This window comes from Triticum aestivum, chromosome 5A (assembly GCF_018294505.1).
Source record: "Triticum aestivum cultivar Chinese Spring chromosome 5A, IWGSC CS RefSeq v2.1, whole genome shotgun sequence".
Classification (NCBI taxonomy): domain Eukaryota; kingdom Viridiplantae; phylum Streptophyta; class Magnoliopsida; order Poales; family Poaceae; genus Triticum; species Triticum aestivum.
The window spans coordinates 612,779,645-612,797,303 of NC_057806.1; the positions used below are offsets into that span (position 1 = coordinate 612,779,645).

Here is a 17,659-nt window from a genome sequence, read left to right on the forward strand (position 1 = left end):
CACCGGAGAGACCGGACCACCATCATCATACCCGGCCTCTGAAGCCCAAGTATCCAGCCCGTCCATCCAACTACCCAACCCAATACGATACGCCCACTGGTCGTCTTCTCCCCTACCTCGCGCCCTTCCAGATCACACCACCACCGTCACCGCCTCGCCGTCGCCGCAGACCTCTCCGGCGACCCCCTCCCCCCTCCCCTCCGTCGGAGACCCCGTACAATCCGTGCCGCCCACCACGAAGCGCCAGCTCGCGCCCCCGTCCCCGCTCCCGCATCACGCAATTCGCATCGCCGGCCGCTCGGACCGCCCCCGCTCGATCCGCTAGGGTTTTGGCGGGATGGATCCGCTCCGGAGCTACCTGGGGCGGGTCCTCCTCGAGGACGTCACCCCGGTGGTGATGGTGCTGACCACCCCGCTCGCCGAGGCCGCGTGCCGCAAGAGCGGCCTCAGCTTCGTCGACATGCTCTCCCCGTTCTCCCTCTTCAAAAAAATCGACGGTAATGCGCCTCCACGACGCCAGCTTCAGCTGATTCCCTGCAATGCTTTTCACATTTTGTTCGATTCGGTTTTGTGACCTCACGCGGTGTTTGTGTGTCGGTTTGAGCAGTGCCCGTTCGCACAGCGAGTGACCAGCCTTACAGGCTCCAACAGTTCAAGATTCGGATGGTGTATGCGTCGGATGTCCGGAAGCAGGACTGCGAGGTGAACCTTGTGGAATGTGCTGTATACTTGTAGTTGTAGATGCCTTCTGCTGTTGATGATGAACATGCTTGTGTTGGAACAGGTTGCAGATGCAAGAATTAAGCTGGTCGTTTCCGAGGCCAACGAGAACGCTCTTCCGGATTTGCTTTCAGACCCGCCACAGTTGGAAGATGTACTCAAAAGTGAGAACCCTTGCACTGCCTCTGTATGCAATCATATTGTGAGATCCTTCCGAAGAAACATTTTTATGTTGAGCAAAATGAGGGACTATAACCAGAGTAGCCGGACCGCTAATTTCTTCAAATATTTCCAATATAGTCTCAATGTTAGAAACGTTTGATGAGCAGCCACAACCTTTTCCCCCAAATGTTACAGTGAGCACACATGGAGACTGGAGAGCATTCATGCCACAATATGTATTGCTCAAATTGCCTGTTTTGTTGTGTCAATATGCTGTCAACCTCCACTTGGTTGGTGATCTGATGTATCTAATTGGCTGATGAATGCTTTGGTTGTATTGATGTCTTACTCAAGCCGATCATTATATCCATGTGGTTCAGTCATAGGGTTGGTGTTTGCTGTCTATTGGTTCCATATTTTTTACATAGAATTCCATGTTTGCTACAATTTCAGAGCCTGAAGCTGAGTTGTGCCCATTGTGGATTAAGAGGTTCAACAGAGAGCTAGTGCGGACACTGTCCTTTTCAGACCATGAAACATTTGATCACCCCGTGGCATGTGAGTCTCGGCTCTTTACTCTTTGCTTTCTTTTATTTGCAGAATCTATTCTTCCTCATACTCTTATTATTGTTAACAGGTCTTTTAGTTGTATCGTCAAAGGACAAAGAGCCAATCAGCAAATTCGCTGATCTGTTCAACACAAATCAGTTGCCTCCTCTTTTAAATGAAGGCATAATGGATCCCCAGATTCTGAAGCACTATCTTGTACTTCATGAACAACAAGATGGACCACAAGAGATGTACTATTCCTTTCTCCTCATAATAGGGAACACACTCTCCTCCTTGCATTGGTGAAATGAACTATTGAGAAATGCTAACAAGTAATACATGCATATTCCAAAATATAGGCACATTTTAACTGTCCAAATTTTAGCTTTGACCATAAATCTCATACAATACGTTTTTAATAGTTGCAAAATCACAATCATAAGAATCTCCTTTCAAAGGTATGAATCCAATGGTGTCAATTTTGTATATTATAAGCCAAATATGATTAGATTAATTGGCGGCTGAAGCATAAATTTGGGAAGGAAAAATACACCTTACATTTGAAATGAAGTGAGTATTGTTTCTTCTTAAATGGTCACCAACATTTTTCAGAAGTGAAAAAACATCTTGTGAACTTGCGTCGGTGATGTGAGCTTTCTAATATATTATGTTCTTTCAGACTGCTCTCTCTTCACACTGATATTAGAAAGTCTGGCATCCCTAGTTCAATGTATTTTAAGGTAGTCAAGGAATTGAGGCTTCTTCAATTAATTAGTTTGTGTGACTCTTTGCCTAAGATCTCAACTGTTGAGTCGACCAAGCCCTCTTATGTCCACCTATATTAACAACATGAAGCACATATTTATGTGAATTATAATGATTAAAGTCCTGTTTTGTTGTTTAATGCATTTGTTCTTATAACTTGAACAAACCCTAAACCATTATATAATATTTAAATGGCATATAAGGCTTCACTCAAAGCTAGTATATACCACATGAGCACTTAGGGGTGCAGTAGGTGTCAGCTTGTTTACCTTTCTTTGGAATAGTGAGCTGTATCTTCATCTTGCAGCTAAGGGCCCAGTTGAAGGGCTCTTCAGTTTGATAATCTTAAATGTCACAAGAAGCTTAAGTCCCCATAACTGAGTGGTGAGTGTGCCTTCTCGGGAAACTTTTAAGCCCCCTTCGTATGGGGAACCTGAAGCCTCTCAATTAGGCCAGCTTGTTGAAGAAGCTAAGCTTTGCCAAATAGGGCCTACCCCATTTAGAATAACTTATTTCATCCCCAGGGTTATGCTTATCTAAGTTGGAACATGCAATTAAGGTAATAGCTGATGTTTTAACTGCTCGCATTGGTAAAAGGAAGTGCATCACACTTGACTAGTGGGATATTAAATGGATTCCGTGCATTGCTCTTTTTTAGTATATTTTTGCTTGACTGGTGTCATTTGCTGATTTTGCCGTCTCCTCTTATTAAGTTCTGATTCTGTACATTCTTTGGTTGACCCGTGTTACTTCCTTTGTCAAGAGCTGTGAACATCTTAGCGGAAATGAGGACCACCCTGGGCGTGAATGATTGTAAATTGCTGAGTATTAACTCTTCTACACAAGCGGATGGCAGTGATGCTGATAATTCGTGGTCAACCTATGTAAGTGCGCCGTGTTACTTAATATTTATGTTAATGTCTACGTAGTTGAGCAAGTATGCAATCTACTTATAGTCTTGTCTTGACTGACTGCAGAAAGCTCATGGCCTGCACAATAATGAAGGAACTTGTTTCCTTAACATGGATGATTTGAACGAGGTATTGCAGCATCTGGAGTAATAGCAAGTTACTGCTTCTCCAATCTCTGTTAAGCTTGTCTTGGCACATAAAAGTTTCATAAAACTTTGTTCAACTTTTCACAGTATCTAACTGACCAGTTCAATTAGGAATGTTGTTAGTTGGATTGAAGACCTATTGTGCTTTTGACAGTAGTGTGAGCAACTGACCTGTTAGTCGATTGATTCGAGGTTTTTGTAGGAACTAATGTCAAGGAGGACATATCGATTTTTCTTTTAGTTTCTGGTACTAGGCCAGGTCATCCTCTGGGGTTTAGTTTTGCATGCAAAGATTTGGAGCTGGCAGTCAAGCTAAGATACTAATTGCTGTTTCTTTATCAGATAAAGGATTTTATGCAAGATTTTGCTTCTAATCATATCATTCCCTACATGGAGCAAAAGATCCGTGTGCTCAATCAGCAGGTATGTTGATAGTTTTTTTTACCATTTTCAGATGTATGGTTTAGTAAAATTCGGTATCGTTCTAGGTAGCCACAACAAGAAAGGGCTTCAGAAATCAGATAAAGAACTTGTGGTGGAGAAAGAGAGATGATGTCCCAGAAGCTGCAAATGGCCCAATGTAAGTATTTATGCTTGACACTTTTTACTGTATTTTATTCTTTTCAAACCTGCCCTTTTGCAGTAACACTATTTTTCTCAACAGGTATACATTCACCTCCATAGAGTCGCAGATCAGAGTTCTCAGTGACTATGCTTTCATGTTAAGAGACTACGAGCTTGCTTTGTCCAATTACAGATTACTTTCGACAGATTATAAGCTTGATAAAGCTTGGAAGCGTTTTGCTGGTGTTCAGGTGCTTGAATTTCCTTAACTTATTTTTAAGTACTTTATGCATGGGTACATGATCATCATGTATAATGATTTTGGGTTTGAACTAAAGGCACAGCTAGTGGCAATTCTAAAGGATATGTCTGGCTTAGCAGTTTCAGTAAATCAAGATATGTTCTTTACCATAAGAATAATTGACAAGAGGCTATGCCTTACTCATACGATAGACCAGATGATATGCTTTCAAATTCCTTCCACAGCAGTAGAGTTGCTGAACTGTTTTCCGGTGAATAATGAAATTGGTACTGACTTTGTTGTGATGGTCCATTGTTTATCTGTAATAGATATTCACTCCTATGATGTATGCTTGCGTCTTTTGCAGGAGATGAGTGGACTTTGCTATTTCATGTTAGATCAGTCAAGGAAGGATGCTGAATATTGCATGGAAAATGCCTTCACTACATATTTGGTATTTATTTAGTTTAGAAATCCACTTTTAGGTTTACACACATGAACAAATAATTATTGCTTAACATTGTTGATCGATTGATACATCTTCGCTATTCTGTGCTAATGGCCCTAGTTCTCGGTGTTCTCCAGAGAAAAAGAGAATCTGATAAAGTGGGAAGACATGGGGGAAATGATTTCTAATTCCATTTTGCATGAAACACTTTACTCTATTTCAGATGCATCTGAAGTCTGATGAATAATCAATATGAACCTCTTATAGCAATGCTAGTATTAGTGACCTTTTGGGAGTTCTCATTGAAATAATCTGGAAATATGCGTCTTCTAGTAACTCTGCAAGATAAAGCAGTCAATAATAACAACTATAAATGCACTAAAATTTCTTCAAAGCAGATAAGTAAGAGCCCAAATCAGACATGCCAAACCAGCCATAAATACGCCAGAACCTCCTTTTTCTTTGTGAAATCGTGAGATATACAGAAGGCCCGTGCTTTTCCCTTTGTTATTTTTGGGAGAGCGTGTCCATAGGTGGTAGGGCCATGTGCATAATGAAGGGGAAGTTTGAACTCTTAGGCCTCCTTTGGTTTGGAGGAATCTTGTAGGATTTCTAAAGGATAGGATTTTTGTAGGAAAAATTCCTATGGAGCCCTTTGGTTTGTAGGAATGGATTCCTATTCCTATATAGGATAGGAATCAATCTTTCACATTTCAAAGGGAAAAAAACATTAGCCTAGACTCAGGCCTCTTTTGGTTCATAGGATAGGATTATCGTAGGAATAGGAATCTTGTAGGAAATGAGATGACATGTATCTCAAATCCTATGAGTAGGAATAGGAAACAAGATGTCATTTGGTTGACACCAAAGGAATTTTTCCATTGAGTCTAGGCTCATTTTTATTTTCCTATGAAATGTGGAGGATAGGAACCAATCCTATGTAGGAATAGGAATCCATTCCTATGAACCAAAGGGCTCTAAAGGAAAAAATCCTATAAGAATCCTATCCTCTAGAATTCCTATGAAATTCCTCCAAACCAAAGGAGGCCTCAATGGAAAAAATCCTATCCTATGAATCAAGTGACATCTCTTTCCCTATAGGAAGTGAGATGCATGCCACCTCACTTCCTATGATTTTCCTATTCCTATGATATTCTTTCCCTATGAACCAAAGGAGGCCTTAATTTAGCCAGATGCATATTTTTTGCATTTTGCATGATACTCCCTCTGTCCCATAATGTAAGACGTTTTTTCTGACACTAGTGTAATGTCAAAAAACGTCTTACATTATGGGACGGAGGGAGTAGAAAGGAATTTAAAGTAGTGGGGTTGTTTAAGTAGAGATTGCTATCCTTATGTGTTACTTCGATTCTTTCACTTGATTGGTTTTGAATTTATCATTGTTCGTTTTTCTTCACTTGTTTGGTCTTGCTCTTCTTCATAGAAAGTATCAATAAATATTCATATTTTCAGAGAATTGGATCTTCTGGTCAGAGAAATGCTACTAGATGTGGCCTTTGGTGGGCAGAAATGCTTAAAACACGAGGACAACATAGGGAAGCATCAACTGTTTATTTCCGCATATCAAATGAGGTATACCTAGAAGCATGAGGAATGGTCTATTCTAATATTTTTTTTAAGTTCTCTTTTAGTTCGTTAGATTTATGAATGATGAAACCTGCTGCTATTCAGGAACCTTCCTTGCATTCTGCTGTGCTGCTTGAGCAAGCTGCTTGTTGCTATTTGCTGTCAAGTCCACATATGCTTCGGAAGTATGGATTTCACCTCATCTTAGCTGGCAATAGTTACTACTTGTCTGATCAGGTGTATATTAATTCCTCCACTGCAGTGACATTTTAGCAACAATACAGTAGTTGACTTAACAATGAGCATTCGTCCTTAATGGTGCAGAAACAACATGCTGTTCGGGCATACAGAAACGCTCTGTTTGTCTACAAACAAAATCCTTGGAGTTACATCAACAATCATGTACATTTTAATGTTGGGAGGTACTTGCGTAATTTTCTGCTCATTTGCCCTTGCTTGTAAACTATCTCTGACACTTGTACGAATTAGGTGGTATGGAGTCCTTGGGATATTCGATGTAGCTATCAAGCACTTGCTGGAGGTTATTGCTTGTAGCCATCAGTCGCTGACAACGCAAAGCATGTTCCTCAATGATTTCTTCCATTTTGTTCAGGTTATTGACCAGCTTGGTTATGGTTTGCATCAGCTGTACCAAACTTTTGTTTCTAATTTTTTTCTTTTTTTCGTAAACAGAGTACAGGGGAAAAGTTTGATGTATACAAGCTTCAACTTCCTGTTTTCAACATGTCATCACTCAGAGTTGTAAATGAAGATCATCGCACTTACGCATCAAATGCAGATGTAATGTCATAACAACTATAGCATTCATATTTCTAATTGTCCGCCATTTCATTTTCGGAGTAATCAAAGATTGAACCTGTGGTGTTTCCGGAGCAATTTGTGATCAAACACTCTCATGCATTTATCATTTTTCTTAACTTTAACCAGGTCTTTGATCATTCTGCGCTTGTGATTGAAAATGAAGGCACTCCTAACTTGTATCAGCTACCTTGTATAACAGGTTGATGTTAATGAAAGCATTTGGCAGGAGCTGGAAGAAGAATTGATCCCATCATCATCTGTTGTTAGAACTAACTGGCTTGACACTCAGCCAAAATCTTCTCCTTTTAGAAATAACAAGGCATGTATTTGTGTTGCTGGAGGTAAATCTTGTTTCATTGTTTTAATATGTTACAACTGTCCGTAAGAAAATCGACTGATTATGAGTTCATTGATAGTTGCCTCAACAACTGAACTGCATCTGGAACATGAAAATGTGGTATATCTACTATTTGAGTATAATTATGCAAACACACGGACCAATCATTTGAGGAACATGAGGGTAGCCTGATGTGCAACTTTTCCGAGTAAATCCCTCGTACATTGGGAAATTATAAGGGCTCCCACCTTCACGCTTCAGGTTAGCTAGCACGTTACCAGCCCAACAAGGTCCAGTGCCACAGCCACTTATGACATTTAGTTACCAATTGCATACTCTCATCCAGTAGTACGCGACTCCATGTGGGTAGTGTTAAGCTGCATGCACTTGCCAACGCAACCAAAAGTCCGAACTAATGGAAAGGGCTAGGCAATCCACATATACACTTCAATACCCTCTCTCGTGTGTGACGCGAGAAGTCAACGTGTGAACAGACTCAGAGGTATGGCTCAGGAGGCCTATACGTGGACACAGAGGGGGCAGCGGCAATTTTTGGATAAATTGTGAAAACCAGGACTTGAACTCAAGACCTTAGGCTCCGTTATCATGTTAAGCTATCCACATATACACTTCAACAGGTAGTTTGTGCTGTTACACTCAATATTAGTTTGAACTAGACATATCCCATCTGTTCATTTCAATTATATAAATATGTATAACCTGTGAAATTGCTTGGAAATGAACCATAGTTTTTACTCTGACCTGTTATCGAAAAAATTATACTTGTCTGGGCAGAACTGGCCACTACCCTCCTAATGCCGACTATTTCGACTGACAGGTCATCACTTGAACGAAAAACCTACACATAGGAATCACATAACTAAAATGATATGTTTTGTTCATCTTCTGCTCACTTGATTTGTGCTCAGTAACCATTTGATACTTCTAACTGCCCACTCGGGAAAGTATACTAGAAGCAGACGCGTGCTTTCCCATGCTGCTTCCTTATTAGGGTTTATCTGTTTGGTTGTTTATTCGCTTGTGGGTTTTTTGTGTCGTTGTTTTTATGGTTTTGGTGGGGGTGGTCGTGGTGTGAAGTCCATTGGAAGTCATGCTTGAAGAGCCCACATTTTGATGGACAGGCAGCTGCCACCAGCTTCACACCCAGTAAACGCGACTGGCTTAGCCCAACAAATTCTATACACAAATGACGCTGCTCCACATTGCCTGTTTCATTTTGTATTTTGTGTCCTCTTCCAGAAATATCCAGTTGCCCCTAGTTCTTGGTGACCAGCAGCAATGGCGTCCTCCGGAGCCCGGAGGTACCCGCAAAATCAAGCACAACATCGCGAGGAGGCGTAGAGCCGTAGACATCACCCCACACGTGCAGTCCACAGCACGATCGTTCGTCCCTCCCCCTATCTGTGACGCAGCGACACAACGACACACGACCCAAAACACACTGGAAGAACGGCAGGAGTAACGAGGTGTAGGCTAAGGCGGTAAAGGAATGTTGTTCGGTCGATGACGCTCGATGCCCACATCGAACCTGCAGCCCGGAATACTGAGAGCTCCCTATTTCTAGGGAGCTTAGAAGTTAAAATACGTTACCAGTAATTTATTTCTCTAGCAGAGAGAGAGGGAGAGGGAGAGGGAGAGGGAGAGGGAGAGGGAGAGGGAGAGGGAGGGAGGGAGGGAGGGAGGGAGGGAGAGAGGAATTAGGATGTAGCAATCTGATGTCATCGCTGTAAAGACACTTGGAGCATCTCATAGGGAGGGAGGGAGGGAGGGAGGGAGGGGGGGAGGGAGATAGGAATTAGGATGTAGCAATCTGATGTCATCGCTGTAAAGACACTTGGAGCATCTCATAATATTCTAGTTCTGAATCCTTGATTTCATTGGTTGCAGAGGCAGTAAAACTGAACGTTGAGCTGAAGAATCCTTTACAAATTTCCGTCAATGTGTCTGGCATCTCCCTTATATGCCAGCTTTCCACCAATTTGAACTCTTCAGGTGCGGGTATTTGTTTTTTCTTTCTGAGATTAGAAGATCTTTCTTAAGGACTCTATAATGGAGAGATTGTTTCGTTCACCGATGGATTGTGTTCACCATGCAGAGACTGGTGCATTAACAACAGCTGCCGAGGAAGATATAGCTAACACAAAGCCCTCTATTTCGACGTAATTACCCCCCCCCCCCCCCCCCCCCCCCCCCCGCAACTATTGAGGTTCATTTATGTACATATCTTCGGTTCTTCCGAAGATTCTGAATACCATTATTGTTGTTTTTTGTTGATTACTGCAGATTTGAAAGTGATGGAAACAATTTCACAGTATCGAAGCTTGACATTGTATTAGGAGGAGGTGAAACCAAAAAAGTAAGCATCTCTAGTCATTAATCTGGGTTCCTTAAAGAATCTTGCTAAAATGTATTTGTTGTCACGTAAAAAACATTTTAAAAAGGCCTTCACAGTGAGACCTGTATATAGCATATCCAAGTTACCATGTGAACAACAAATACTATTTTGAACTTTCCATTAGATAATTCTCCCTAATCCATGATACTCCCCCATTCCTAAAATATAAGTCGCATTAGCATGTGTGCATTTAACGTTTTAAAACTTTGACTGCTAATATAGGCAAGAGTATATTGATTTGGCATGTAAGAATAATACCATAGTGCAAATCATGGTCAAAGTTGTGCATTGGAGACTGAGAAGTCAGACATAACTTACATTTTGAGGGAGTATATTTCTTAGAAGGTCAAATAGAAAACAGAATAGCTATAATGGTTAATTTGCTATCGGCGTGGTGTGCTGTTGTGGTTCCAACCAAGGATGGTTCTTATGCCCAAATGGTAGTTTGATGAAGGAGTTGTAATAGCTAGTGCAGAGCAAGCCTGATGTACAGTCATCTATATTATTTGCTTTTGCTTGATATTCCTTTGAGCCAGATGTAAGCCTTTCCTAGGATTTAATATCATTTTTGAGTTTGACTGTGAACCCTGACATTACAACAAAACCACAATGGAAGCCATAACAAGAGAGTAATACTTAAACTGATAATTGCCTCAGTTATTCGTGGTTTAAACATTTTGGTAGTATATGTTATTAAGTTTTGGGCGATGAATTTGTTGCCCTTTGTCGGTTTTCGAGTTGATGAGTCGTTCTTGGGTAGTGACTCTTGAATAGTCGACCCTGCAGTTGTGACTAGTCGCGACTCATCGACTAGTCGACACGTTGTTGAGTCGACTTGTTCGACTCAAAAACAGTGCCTTTGTGACATGTGGAATTGGTTTATTTTTATTCATATATATTTGATTGTGCTGCTTCATATTGGTGTTGCATAACTTTATGTGCATAGATTTCCAAATGGCTTATTACCCTTTTTAATTCTACCAGATACAACTTGAAGTGACTCCAAAAGTTATAGGTATTCTGAAGTTAGTTGGGATAAGGTGGACCCTGTCAGATTCGGTAGTAGGCTATCAGTACTTCGAAGTGGCTACACAAAAGAAAAACAAGAAAGGGAAAAGAGGGGCCCGGCGTTCTTTGAACAACAACCTGATCGTTATCAAGGTTCTTGTTTGTCTGGGTTTTTCTTTCAAATACTTGTTTCGTGTGACGTGTGAGTAACTGTAAGTTCTTTGCCTCCAGGGTTTACCTAAACTTACAGGATATATTGAGTGCTTGCCAGCAAAAGCATTTACTGGTGATTTACAACTCCTCACGCTGAATCTGAGAAACCAATCAGAACATGCTGTGAAGGTCCGGATTTTTATCCATATATTCATTTCTTTGCCCTGTTCAATAATTCATAATCATCAAAGGATTTCTCAGTTCTTCAGAAATGAGCATAGGTTTTAAATATATGTGTGTCTGTAGCATCATTTTGTATGTTAACCATTTCCAAGCCTGCCATGCAGAATATAAAAATGAAAATTAGCCATCCAAGGTTTGTAATTCCCGGTGATTCATCAGACCTTGACCTTGAATTCCCACAGTGCTTAAGAAAGCATGTTCAATCAGACAGCAACACTGTACCCGAAGGTACTAAGGAAAACGTCAAGGGTTCACTATTTGCATTTCCTCAGGTGAGGTGGTTCAAGGCCCTGTCTTGTTTTACTAATCTGATTTGTGTTACCGATTTATTTACAATATTTACATTCATTTCTTTCCAGGATATTAAAATTCAAGGTGATGCCACATTCTCTTGGCCTATTTGGTTTCATGCCGCAACTCCTGGAAACTTCTCTCTTTATTTGTCTCTCTATTATGAAATGGAGAGTACCACTGACATTCCGTATCGCACATTGCGCATGCATTACAATGTGGAGGTAAATTGGCAATATTATATTAAGTTTTATGTTTATTTTTTACCTTATTGCACATGCACAGTATATTCTATTTGGAATCAGTGTTTTCAGAACTAGTATTGCACCAGTTGCTTCTTGGGGCACCAGCTTCCTACAATAATTAGTTGATCTAATTAAATATGTTGGCGAGATTTATGACATACGGAAATCCCTAAAACCTCATTGTGCCAGCTGGTTTACCAAATATAGGTTGTGGCTGGCGAAACTGGTTATGGCTGCCCGCCAGAAATCAGATGTGCTCTGAAAGTCTGAGTTCATTGCTAGATGCCACTTGTTATTTTAATTTTGTTCTGAAGTGGTAATAGCTCTATAAAAGTGCGGTGGTCCCAAGAGGATAGAAATCACTTCTGCAAGATTTTTGAAGATTTGGATTTCCGATTTTGATCTCTTTGTCATGTTTTGGACCAAAATACTGGAAGCTAGTATGATGTGTGATTAATTATATTTTATTTAAAATGCACTCTTCTTTATTTTTCAAATCTCACATTATAGCACTCTGTACTCCCATGATTAAGGTGTGTAGAACTACTACCCATATAAATGGCACCGTGGTTTTGGATGCTGCTGTTGCATTATTTAATCTCAAATTTGCTTAGCCAGCAGCTGTATGTTTGCACACAATTCTTGATAGATGTGGAAACATCAAGTAAATATGGAATTGGAATCTATTAATTGTCTGTCAACAATTCTTATTTACAGGTCTTGCCGTCACTTGATGTGTCCTTTGCTATAAGTATGTGCTCATCAAGATTCCAAGAGTATATTGTGCGAATGGACGTAATCAACAAGACTCCATCAGACTCATTCGCACTTCATCAATTGTCATGTGTCCGCACTAAATGGGCAGTTTCAACATTACCCTCGCGTGATTCCATCAGCTTTGTGGAAACAGTACCAGCAAACCAGGCTGTGTCATGCTTCTTCAAGATAAAGGTTGGAGACGCATTGTTTGAATGAGCTATCAAATACAAGACACTTCTTGGGCCCTATGTATTCCATTTCTTTATTTTTTTTCATGCCTGTTGTATCTGGCGAGGTGATATGGTTTTCCTTGCATTAATTATTTCCAGGATTTAAGTACAAGTTCATGTATTGAGGCGGCAGACGGTTCCTGTGGAAGTGATATAGTTTTATCTCCTGGGGGTAGTACTGATGTATTTGATGTTTCTCGGACTCCTATCACTGATTTCCACTATCAAGAAAGACACCAACAAGGGAAGTTTGCTAAGGTGAGTGCTGCCTGAGGTTGTAATACCATTCTAGACCACTTGGTGGTACTGTTTTCTTGCTGTTTCCCAATGTTATCCAGCTGGGTAGTGTTTTTGCCCTTAGCCTTAACCTCAACACAACAACACTTGGATCGAAATGTGGCCACTGGCTGGTTTCGCGTATGCATATTTGAATTTTAGCATAGTTAATCAAATGCTTACCTATGTATTGACTTCATTTCAGGTGCCACGTAGTCTACTTGATTTTATTCTGATCTCAAAGGCAGTAGCTGTTAACTCTTCCAAGACAGAACAACTGCTCTCTCATCATACCTGCCACTGCAGGTAAGTGCTAGAACCTTTGATTGTTGCTTTTGATGGCCCTGAACATATATGCTGATATGATCTGCTTTTGCAGTGCTCTCAACCAGAATCCTGTGTGGTGGCTTATGGAAGGACCTCGAACAATTACTCATGATTTCTCGAAGTCATGCTGTGAGGCTAACATCCAACTGGTGATTCACAATTCTTCAGACCATAACACTAGCGTGAGAGTGGTTACATCTGACTGTATGCCTGAGAAAAGCCAAACTGCCCCTTCACATGAATCTGCCAGTGGTCAGGGTGGATGGTATGACGTATCTCTGGAAAATGACGTAAAGGCCATCTCAAGTACCAAGGGGGCACATTCTCAGAAACAATCATCAGAAAGCATTTCACCGTTTGTTTGGTGCTCATTGAGTTCCGCTCAAGTTGATCTGAAACCTGACAGTTCTGCTAAAATTCCCCTAAAAGTGTGCATATTTGCACCCGGAACGTATGATTTTTCAACGTATGAGCTGCACTGGAAAGTGCATTCATCTGAGAGTGGACAGGTGGATGAAAATGTGACATCAGGTGGTGGCCAAGGGTATCCTTTCTATGTCAATGTTCTTCAAGGCGCCTGATGAATTACAATGATGATAAAGATACTTCTCATGAAGCTCAGCACAGAAAAACTTGCATGTAGTTTAGTGCAGAAGCCTGTCCTGTGGCGGTGGACTGAAGATGTATGATATCACCAATATCACCAACCCAAGCTAGCGGACAGGCAAAGTGCAGATGTACCCTGTAAGTTCCCAAATTGGATATAGGACACCCATATACATGGATTCTTTTGTTGTCAGCTTCAATACTGATGCATTTATACGAGCCCTTTTTGAGGATGAATCATGAGGATAGTTCAGGTGATTAGACGATGTATACCATTGTTGTCGATGAAACTGGGGTGCGATGAACGCTGACAGACATTTATCGAGTTGTTTGTGTATCCTATAGCTATGTTATTCTTGTACATCCTTCTCTGTACCATTTTTCGCGAGGAGGTTAGGTAATCTTCCTGAAACTGTTGTTCTATGGGTGACAATTGTACCTCGGCTAAATGTTGAATTGTTGATGCCAGCGTGATTTTTTCTGTTCTTTTGTATGAATAGGTTGAGCTCATGTCTGCCTGAGTATTCATGTATGTATAGGATTATTTTTGGCAGTCGTGATACTTGGGTAGTAACGTTTTGACTTGGTGTAAATCATAATCACAGTTTTGCTATGCACATTTACGAGATGATTCCAGTATGTAAATTATTTTTATCATGGCCTTTCTTAAATGTTGTGCAAGTAGCAAGACGGTCTGTTCTGAGGGAGTGGAAACTACACGCTTGACTAGTGTGTTCCCGGATAGGACAGACACATATATTTGGTGCGATTCCAGCAGTAGTGGTTCAGCTAATGTTAGACTAGTCACACAGGAGAGTAACTTAGAGTAGTAACATGCATATGTTACTAGTCTATGCTACTATCTTCACAGTGGATAGTAATATATGTGTTGTGTCATGCATCACTTCATTTATTACATTGTAGACTCGTCTTTTCTTGATATGTGTAATATTACAGTAACTAGCTATGTTATCATTATGTCTCTTTTTCTTCATTAATTACATGCTATATCATCTATTTTACTTAAATAAATGTGATGTTACCACTTATGTTACTCTCATTATGGGTAGTCTTACTTCATCTAGTACGATCCGTTTACTGCATCGCAATCTTCCATAAGTCCAGCTCGCTGGTAGCTCGAGATTTGACGACCCTACGGTGACCTTCACGCCGTGGATTACTCCAACCAGACAGTTTCTCCAGATCCGTCCAGGAGCAGTACTTTTCTCCGCCCGCCTCCTTCAAACACGGCCTGCCACTGACCGAAACTGGAAGACAAGAGTAATGCTACATCTACGCAAAGAGAGGATTAGTTGGGTAGTTTAGTAAAACTGTCCGTAGATGTACGTAGGTGTAGCACTATTGGAAAGACAATATGGACCTTTCACCTTTATCGTAGCTCCCTTTGGTTTAAAAATTGTTTGCCTGATTTCCATCATTCCATGCACTACTCTATCAATCATGTTAGTATTGAACCGATCCATCCCTTTTGGCCTTTTCAGATGCATTCGTTAGGAGGACGAGCAGATGAGTTTTAATTTTCATGAAGCACCATGCTTGATGCGAGGTTAATCACACGCCAGACATTCTCGTGACACGTCCCATCTAAGAAAAGAAAACTCTACGCATGTATTCCCTTAGCTTTAAAAATGCTTTTATATTATGGAACGGAGGGAATACTTCAGAGAATTTGCTTGCAAGAGATCAGTGGTGGTGGAGGAAGGGCTCAAGTCAGTGAAGGAGCGGGAGTCAAGACAGCAATGGAGAGGGTCTACGTTCAAAGTCACCTCCCTCGTCAAGTGTGGTGTGGGGTAGTCCAGGTGCAAACGGGACGACAGGAACACCATTTGTGGGAGATGGTGACCCTGTGCTCACTCACATCCTAGCTTTCTTTCTTAATTTTATTTCGCAGCTTTCGGAAAATCCTCAAAATGACCACAACTATGTATTACCTCCGCCCCAAATTACTTATCTTAAAATTTTCTAGATATGGATGTATCTAACACTAAAACATACGATACATCCATATCTAGACAAATCCAAGACAAGTAACTTGGGGCGGAGCGAGTAGTTTTTGCATTCTCGTTTCTGTACAACACCTTTTCTTTTGGTTTGGCAAAGCTCTACACAACACTCAAACTGAATCCTTATACGCCAAGCAAAACACGAGAGCAGGAGCATCACAGAGCCACGGCCGCGGAGAAACCCAAAACCCAGGGGCAGAAGATCTTCTTCATCTCTTTTCCCGCCTACTGCCCGTACCGTACCGACCAAGATCGGCGAGGAACCAAAGGAATCAGAAGCAAAACCGAGGACCAGCGGCCATGGGGGAGAGCAAGAGGTACTCTACCTGCTCTAGCCATGGCTTCTCGATGCCGCTGTTCACCTTCTTCTCCTTCTTGTGCCTTCATCTGTCCATCGCCACCGCCGCCGGCAACCCGCCCCTTCCTCTAAACAGCACGCAGGAGTCCATCATGAGGGATCTCTCGCGCTATGTGGGCTCGGCCGGGTGGAACACAACCGTCTCCAATCCATGCCTATGGAGAGGAATCGGTTGCTCTCCTTCTGACTCCACTTCCTTCTCGGTGGTGACCGACATCGATTTGTCCAGCTACTCCATGTCCAACCCCACGCTCTTTGCCTCCTTATTCTCCCTCGACAGCTTACGCTCCCTCGACCTCTCCAAGAATCACTTCACCGATTTGACGGGCCATTTCTCTCGTTGCCCCATGAGCGCCGGGTTGCGGGTGCTGAATTTGAGCAGCAACCGCCTGGCCGGGCGACTAGGCGATCTCTTCGGCTTCTCTCGACTCGAGGTTCTTGATCTCTCCTTCAATTCCTTCACTGGAACTGTGACCACCCAGTTGAGTGTTATGCCTAGGTTGAGGAGCCTGAACCTCAGCTCCAAATCATTTGGTGGGTGCTATCTTTGGAAAGATGGCTAGCTCTTTGGAGGAGTTGGTGTTGTCTGGTAGTTTTTTCAGTGATTCCATCCCAAGCAGTCTGTTCGGTTATTCAGATCTCACGCTGTTGGATCTTAGTCAGAACAATCTCACTGGTGATGTCGAGGATGAGTTCTGGAAGCCGACCAAGCTCAGGACCTTAATCCTTTCTGGTAACTCATTCGGTTTGCGGCTAATCAGAACAATTTTACTGGTTCTATCCCTAGTGGTATTACAAGGCATGTGAGTTGGATCTGAGTTACAATGGTCTGAGTGGGGAGATCCCCTCTGATCTCCTCGGTCCTGCAGGATTGGAGGCTGTTGATCTTGTTGGAATAATTATGCATCTCTAGGATGCCATTAGCAGAAACTGATTGCATCTAGATCACCTTAAAAGCATGAACAAAGAAGGCTTTAGGGGATCATTACATGTCACGGCAATGGACATGATCGCCTGCTTGGTGCAGGCTTGATGCAGGGGTGATGTAGTCGAGGTAGAGGTTCTCCTCGACGTCCTGATTCCTTCAGGGCGCCACCGGCACTGCCCAGGGACAGCAGCGGCGGCTGGCTTAGGTCTTCCCGTCGCTGCAGCACTCCCCCTGATCGGATGGGGTGAAAATATCGGGAGGAGAGTAAACCTTACGTGAATTGTGATCTCGCATGTGGCCAGCTCTCTCCCGTATCCTTTTAATATGGCGCTGGCGACAGGGGACCCAAAACCTGAGTTGGTTTTTGGGCGCCCCCGATCAGGGCGCGTTAGTTTTGATCGAGCCTCACGTACGTTGGTACGTGGACCCCTTCACTTATCGTCATCCCTTCATTTTTTTCCTGTTAGACTAATAGATCCAACTGGCCTGTTTAAGCCGTCAGATCAAACCAACATTCTCCCCCTTGATCGTTAGGCTTAACTT

The 17,659-nt window shown here is 42.0% G+C and overlaps 1 protein-coding gene and 1 pseudogene across 1 annotated transcript; both read left to right on the top strand.

Annotated features, from left to right (window-relative positions):
- Nucleotides 1–133: 133 nt before the first annotated feature.
- LOC123105327 (trafficking protein particle complex subunit 8) lies at nt 134–14,434 on the top strand. The gene is made up of 28 exons (XM_044527373.1): nt 134–497; nt 608–702; nt 785–884; nt 1,336–1,440; nt 1,520–1,682; nt 2,960–3,080; nt 3,174–3,236; nt 3,596–3,676; nt 3,742–3,833; nt 3,918–4,068; nt 4,426–4,512; nt 5,980–6,099; nt 6,199–6,330; nt 6,418–6,515; nt 6,583–6,706; nt 6,787–6,894; nt 7,115–7,256; nt 9,161–9,265; nt 9,369–9,432; nt 9,557–9,629; nt 10,653–10,829; nt 10,908–11,018; nt 11,177–11,344; nt 11,432–11,587; nt 12,326–12,559; nt 12,697–12,855; nt 13,079–13,179; nt 13,253–14,434. The coding sequence occupies exons 1-28, from the start codon at nt 338–340 to the stop codon at nt 13,779–13,781; spliced, it is 3,819 nt and encodes a 1,272-aa protein (XP_044383308.1). The 5' UTR covers nt 134–337; the 3' UTR covers nt 13,782–14,434.
- Nucleotides 14,435–15,858: 1,424 nt separating this feature from the next.
- Nucleotides 15,859–17,006, top strand: LOC123101635 (probably inactive leucine-rich repeat receptor-like protein kinase At5g06940; annotated as a pseudogene).
- Nucleotides 17,007–17,659: the final 653 nt, after the last annotated feature.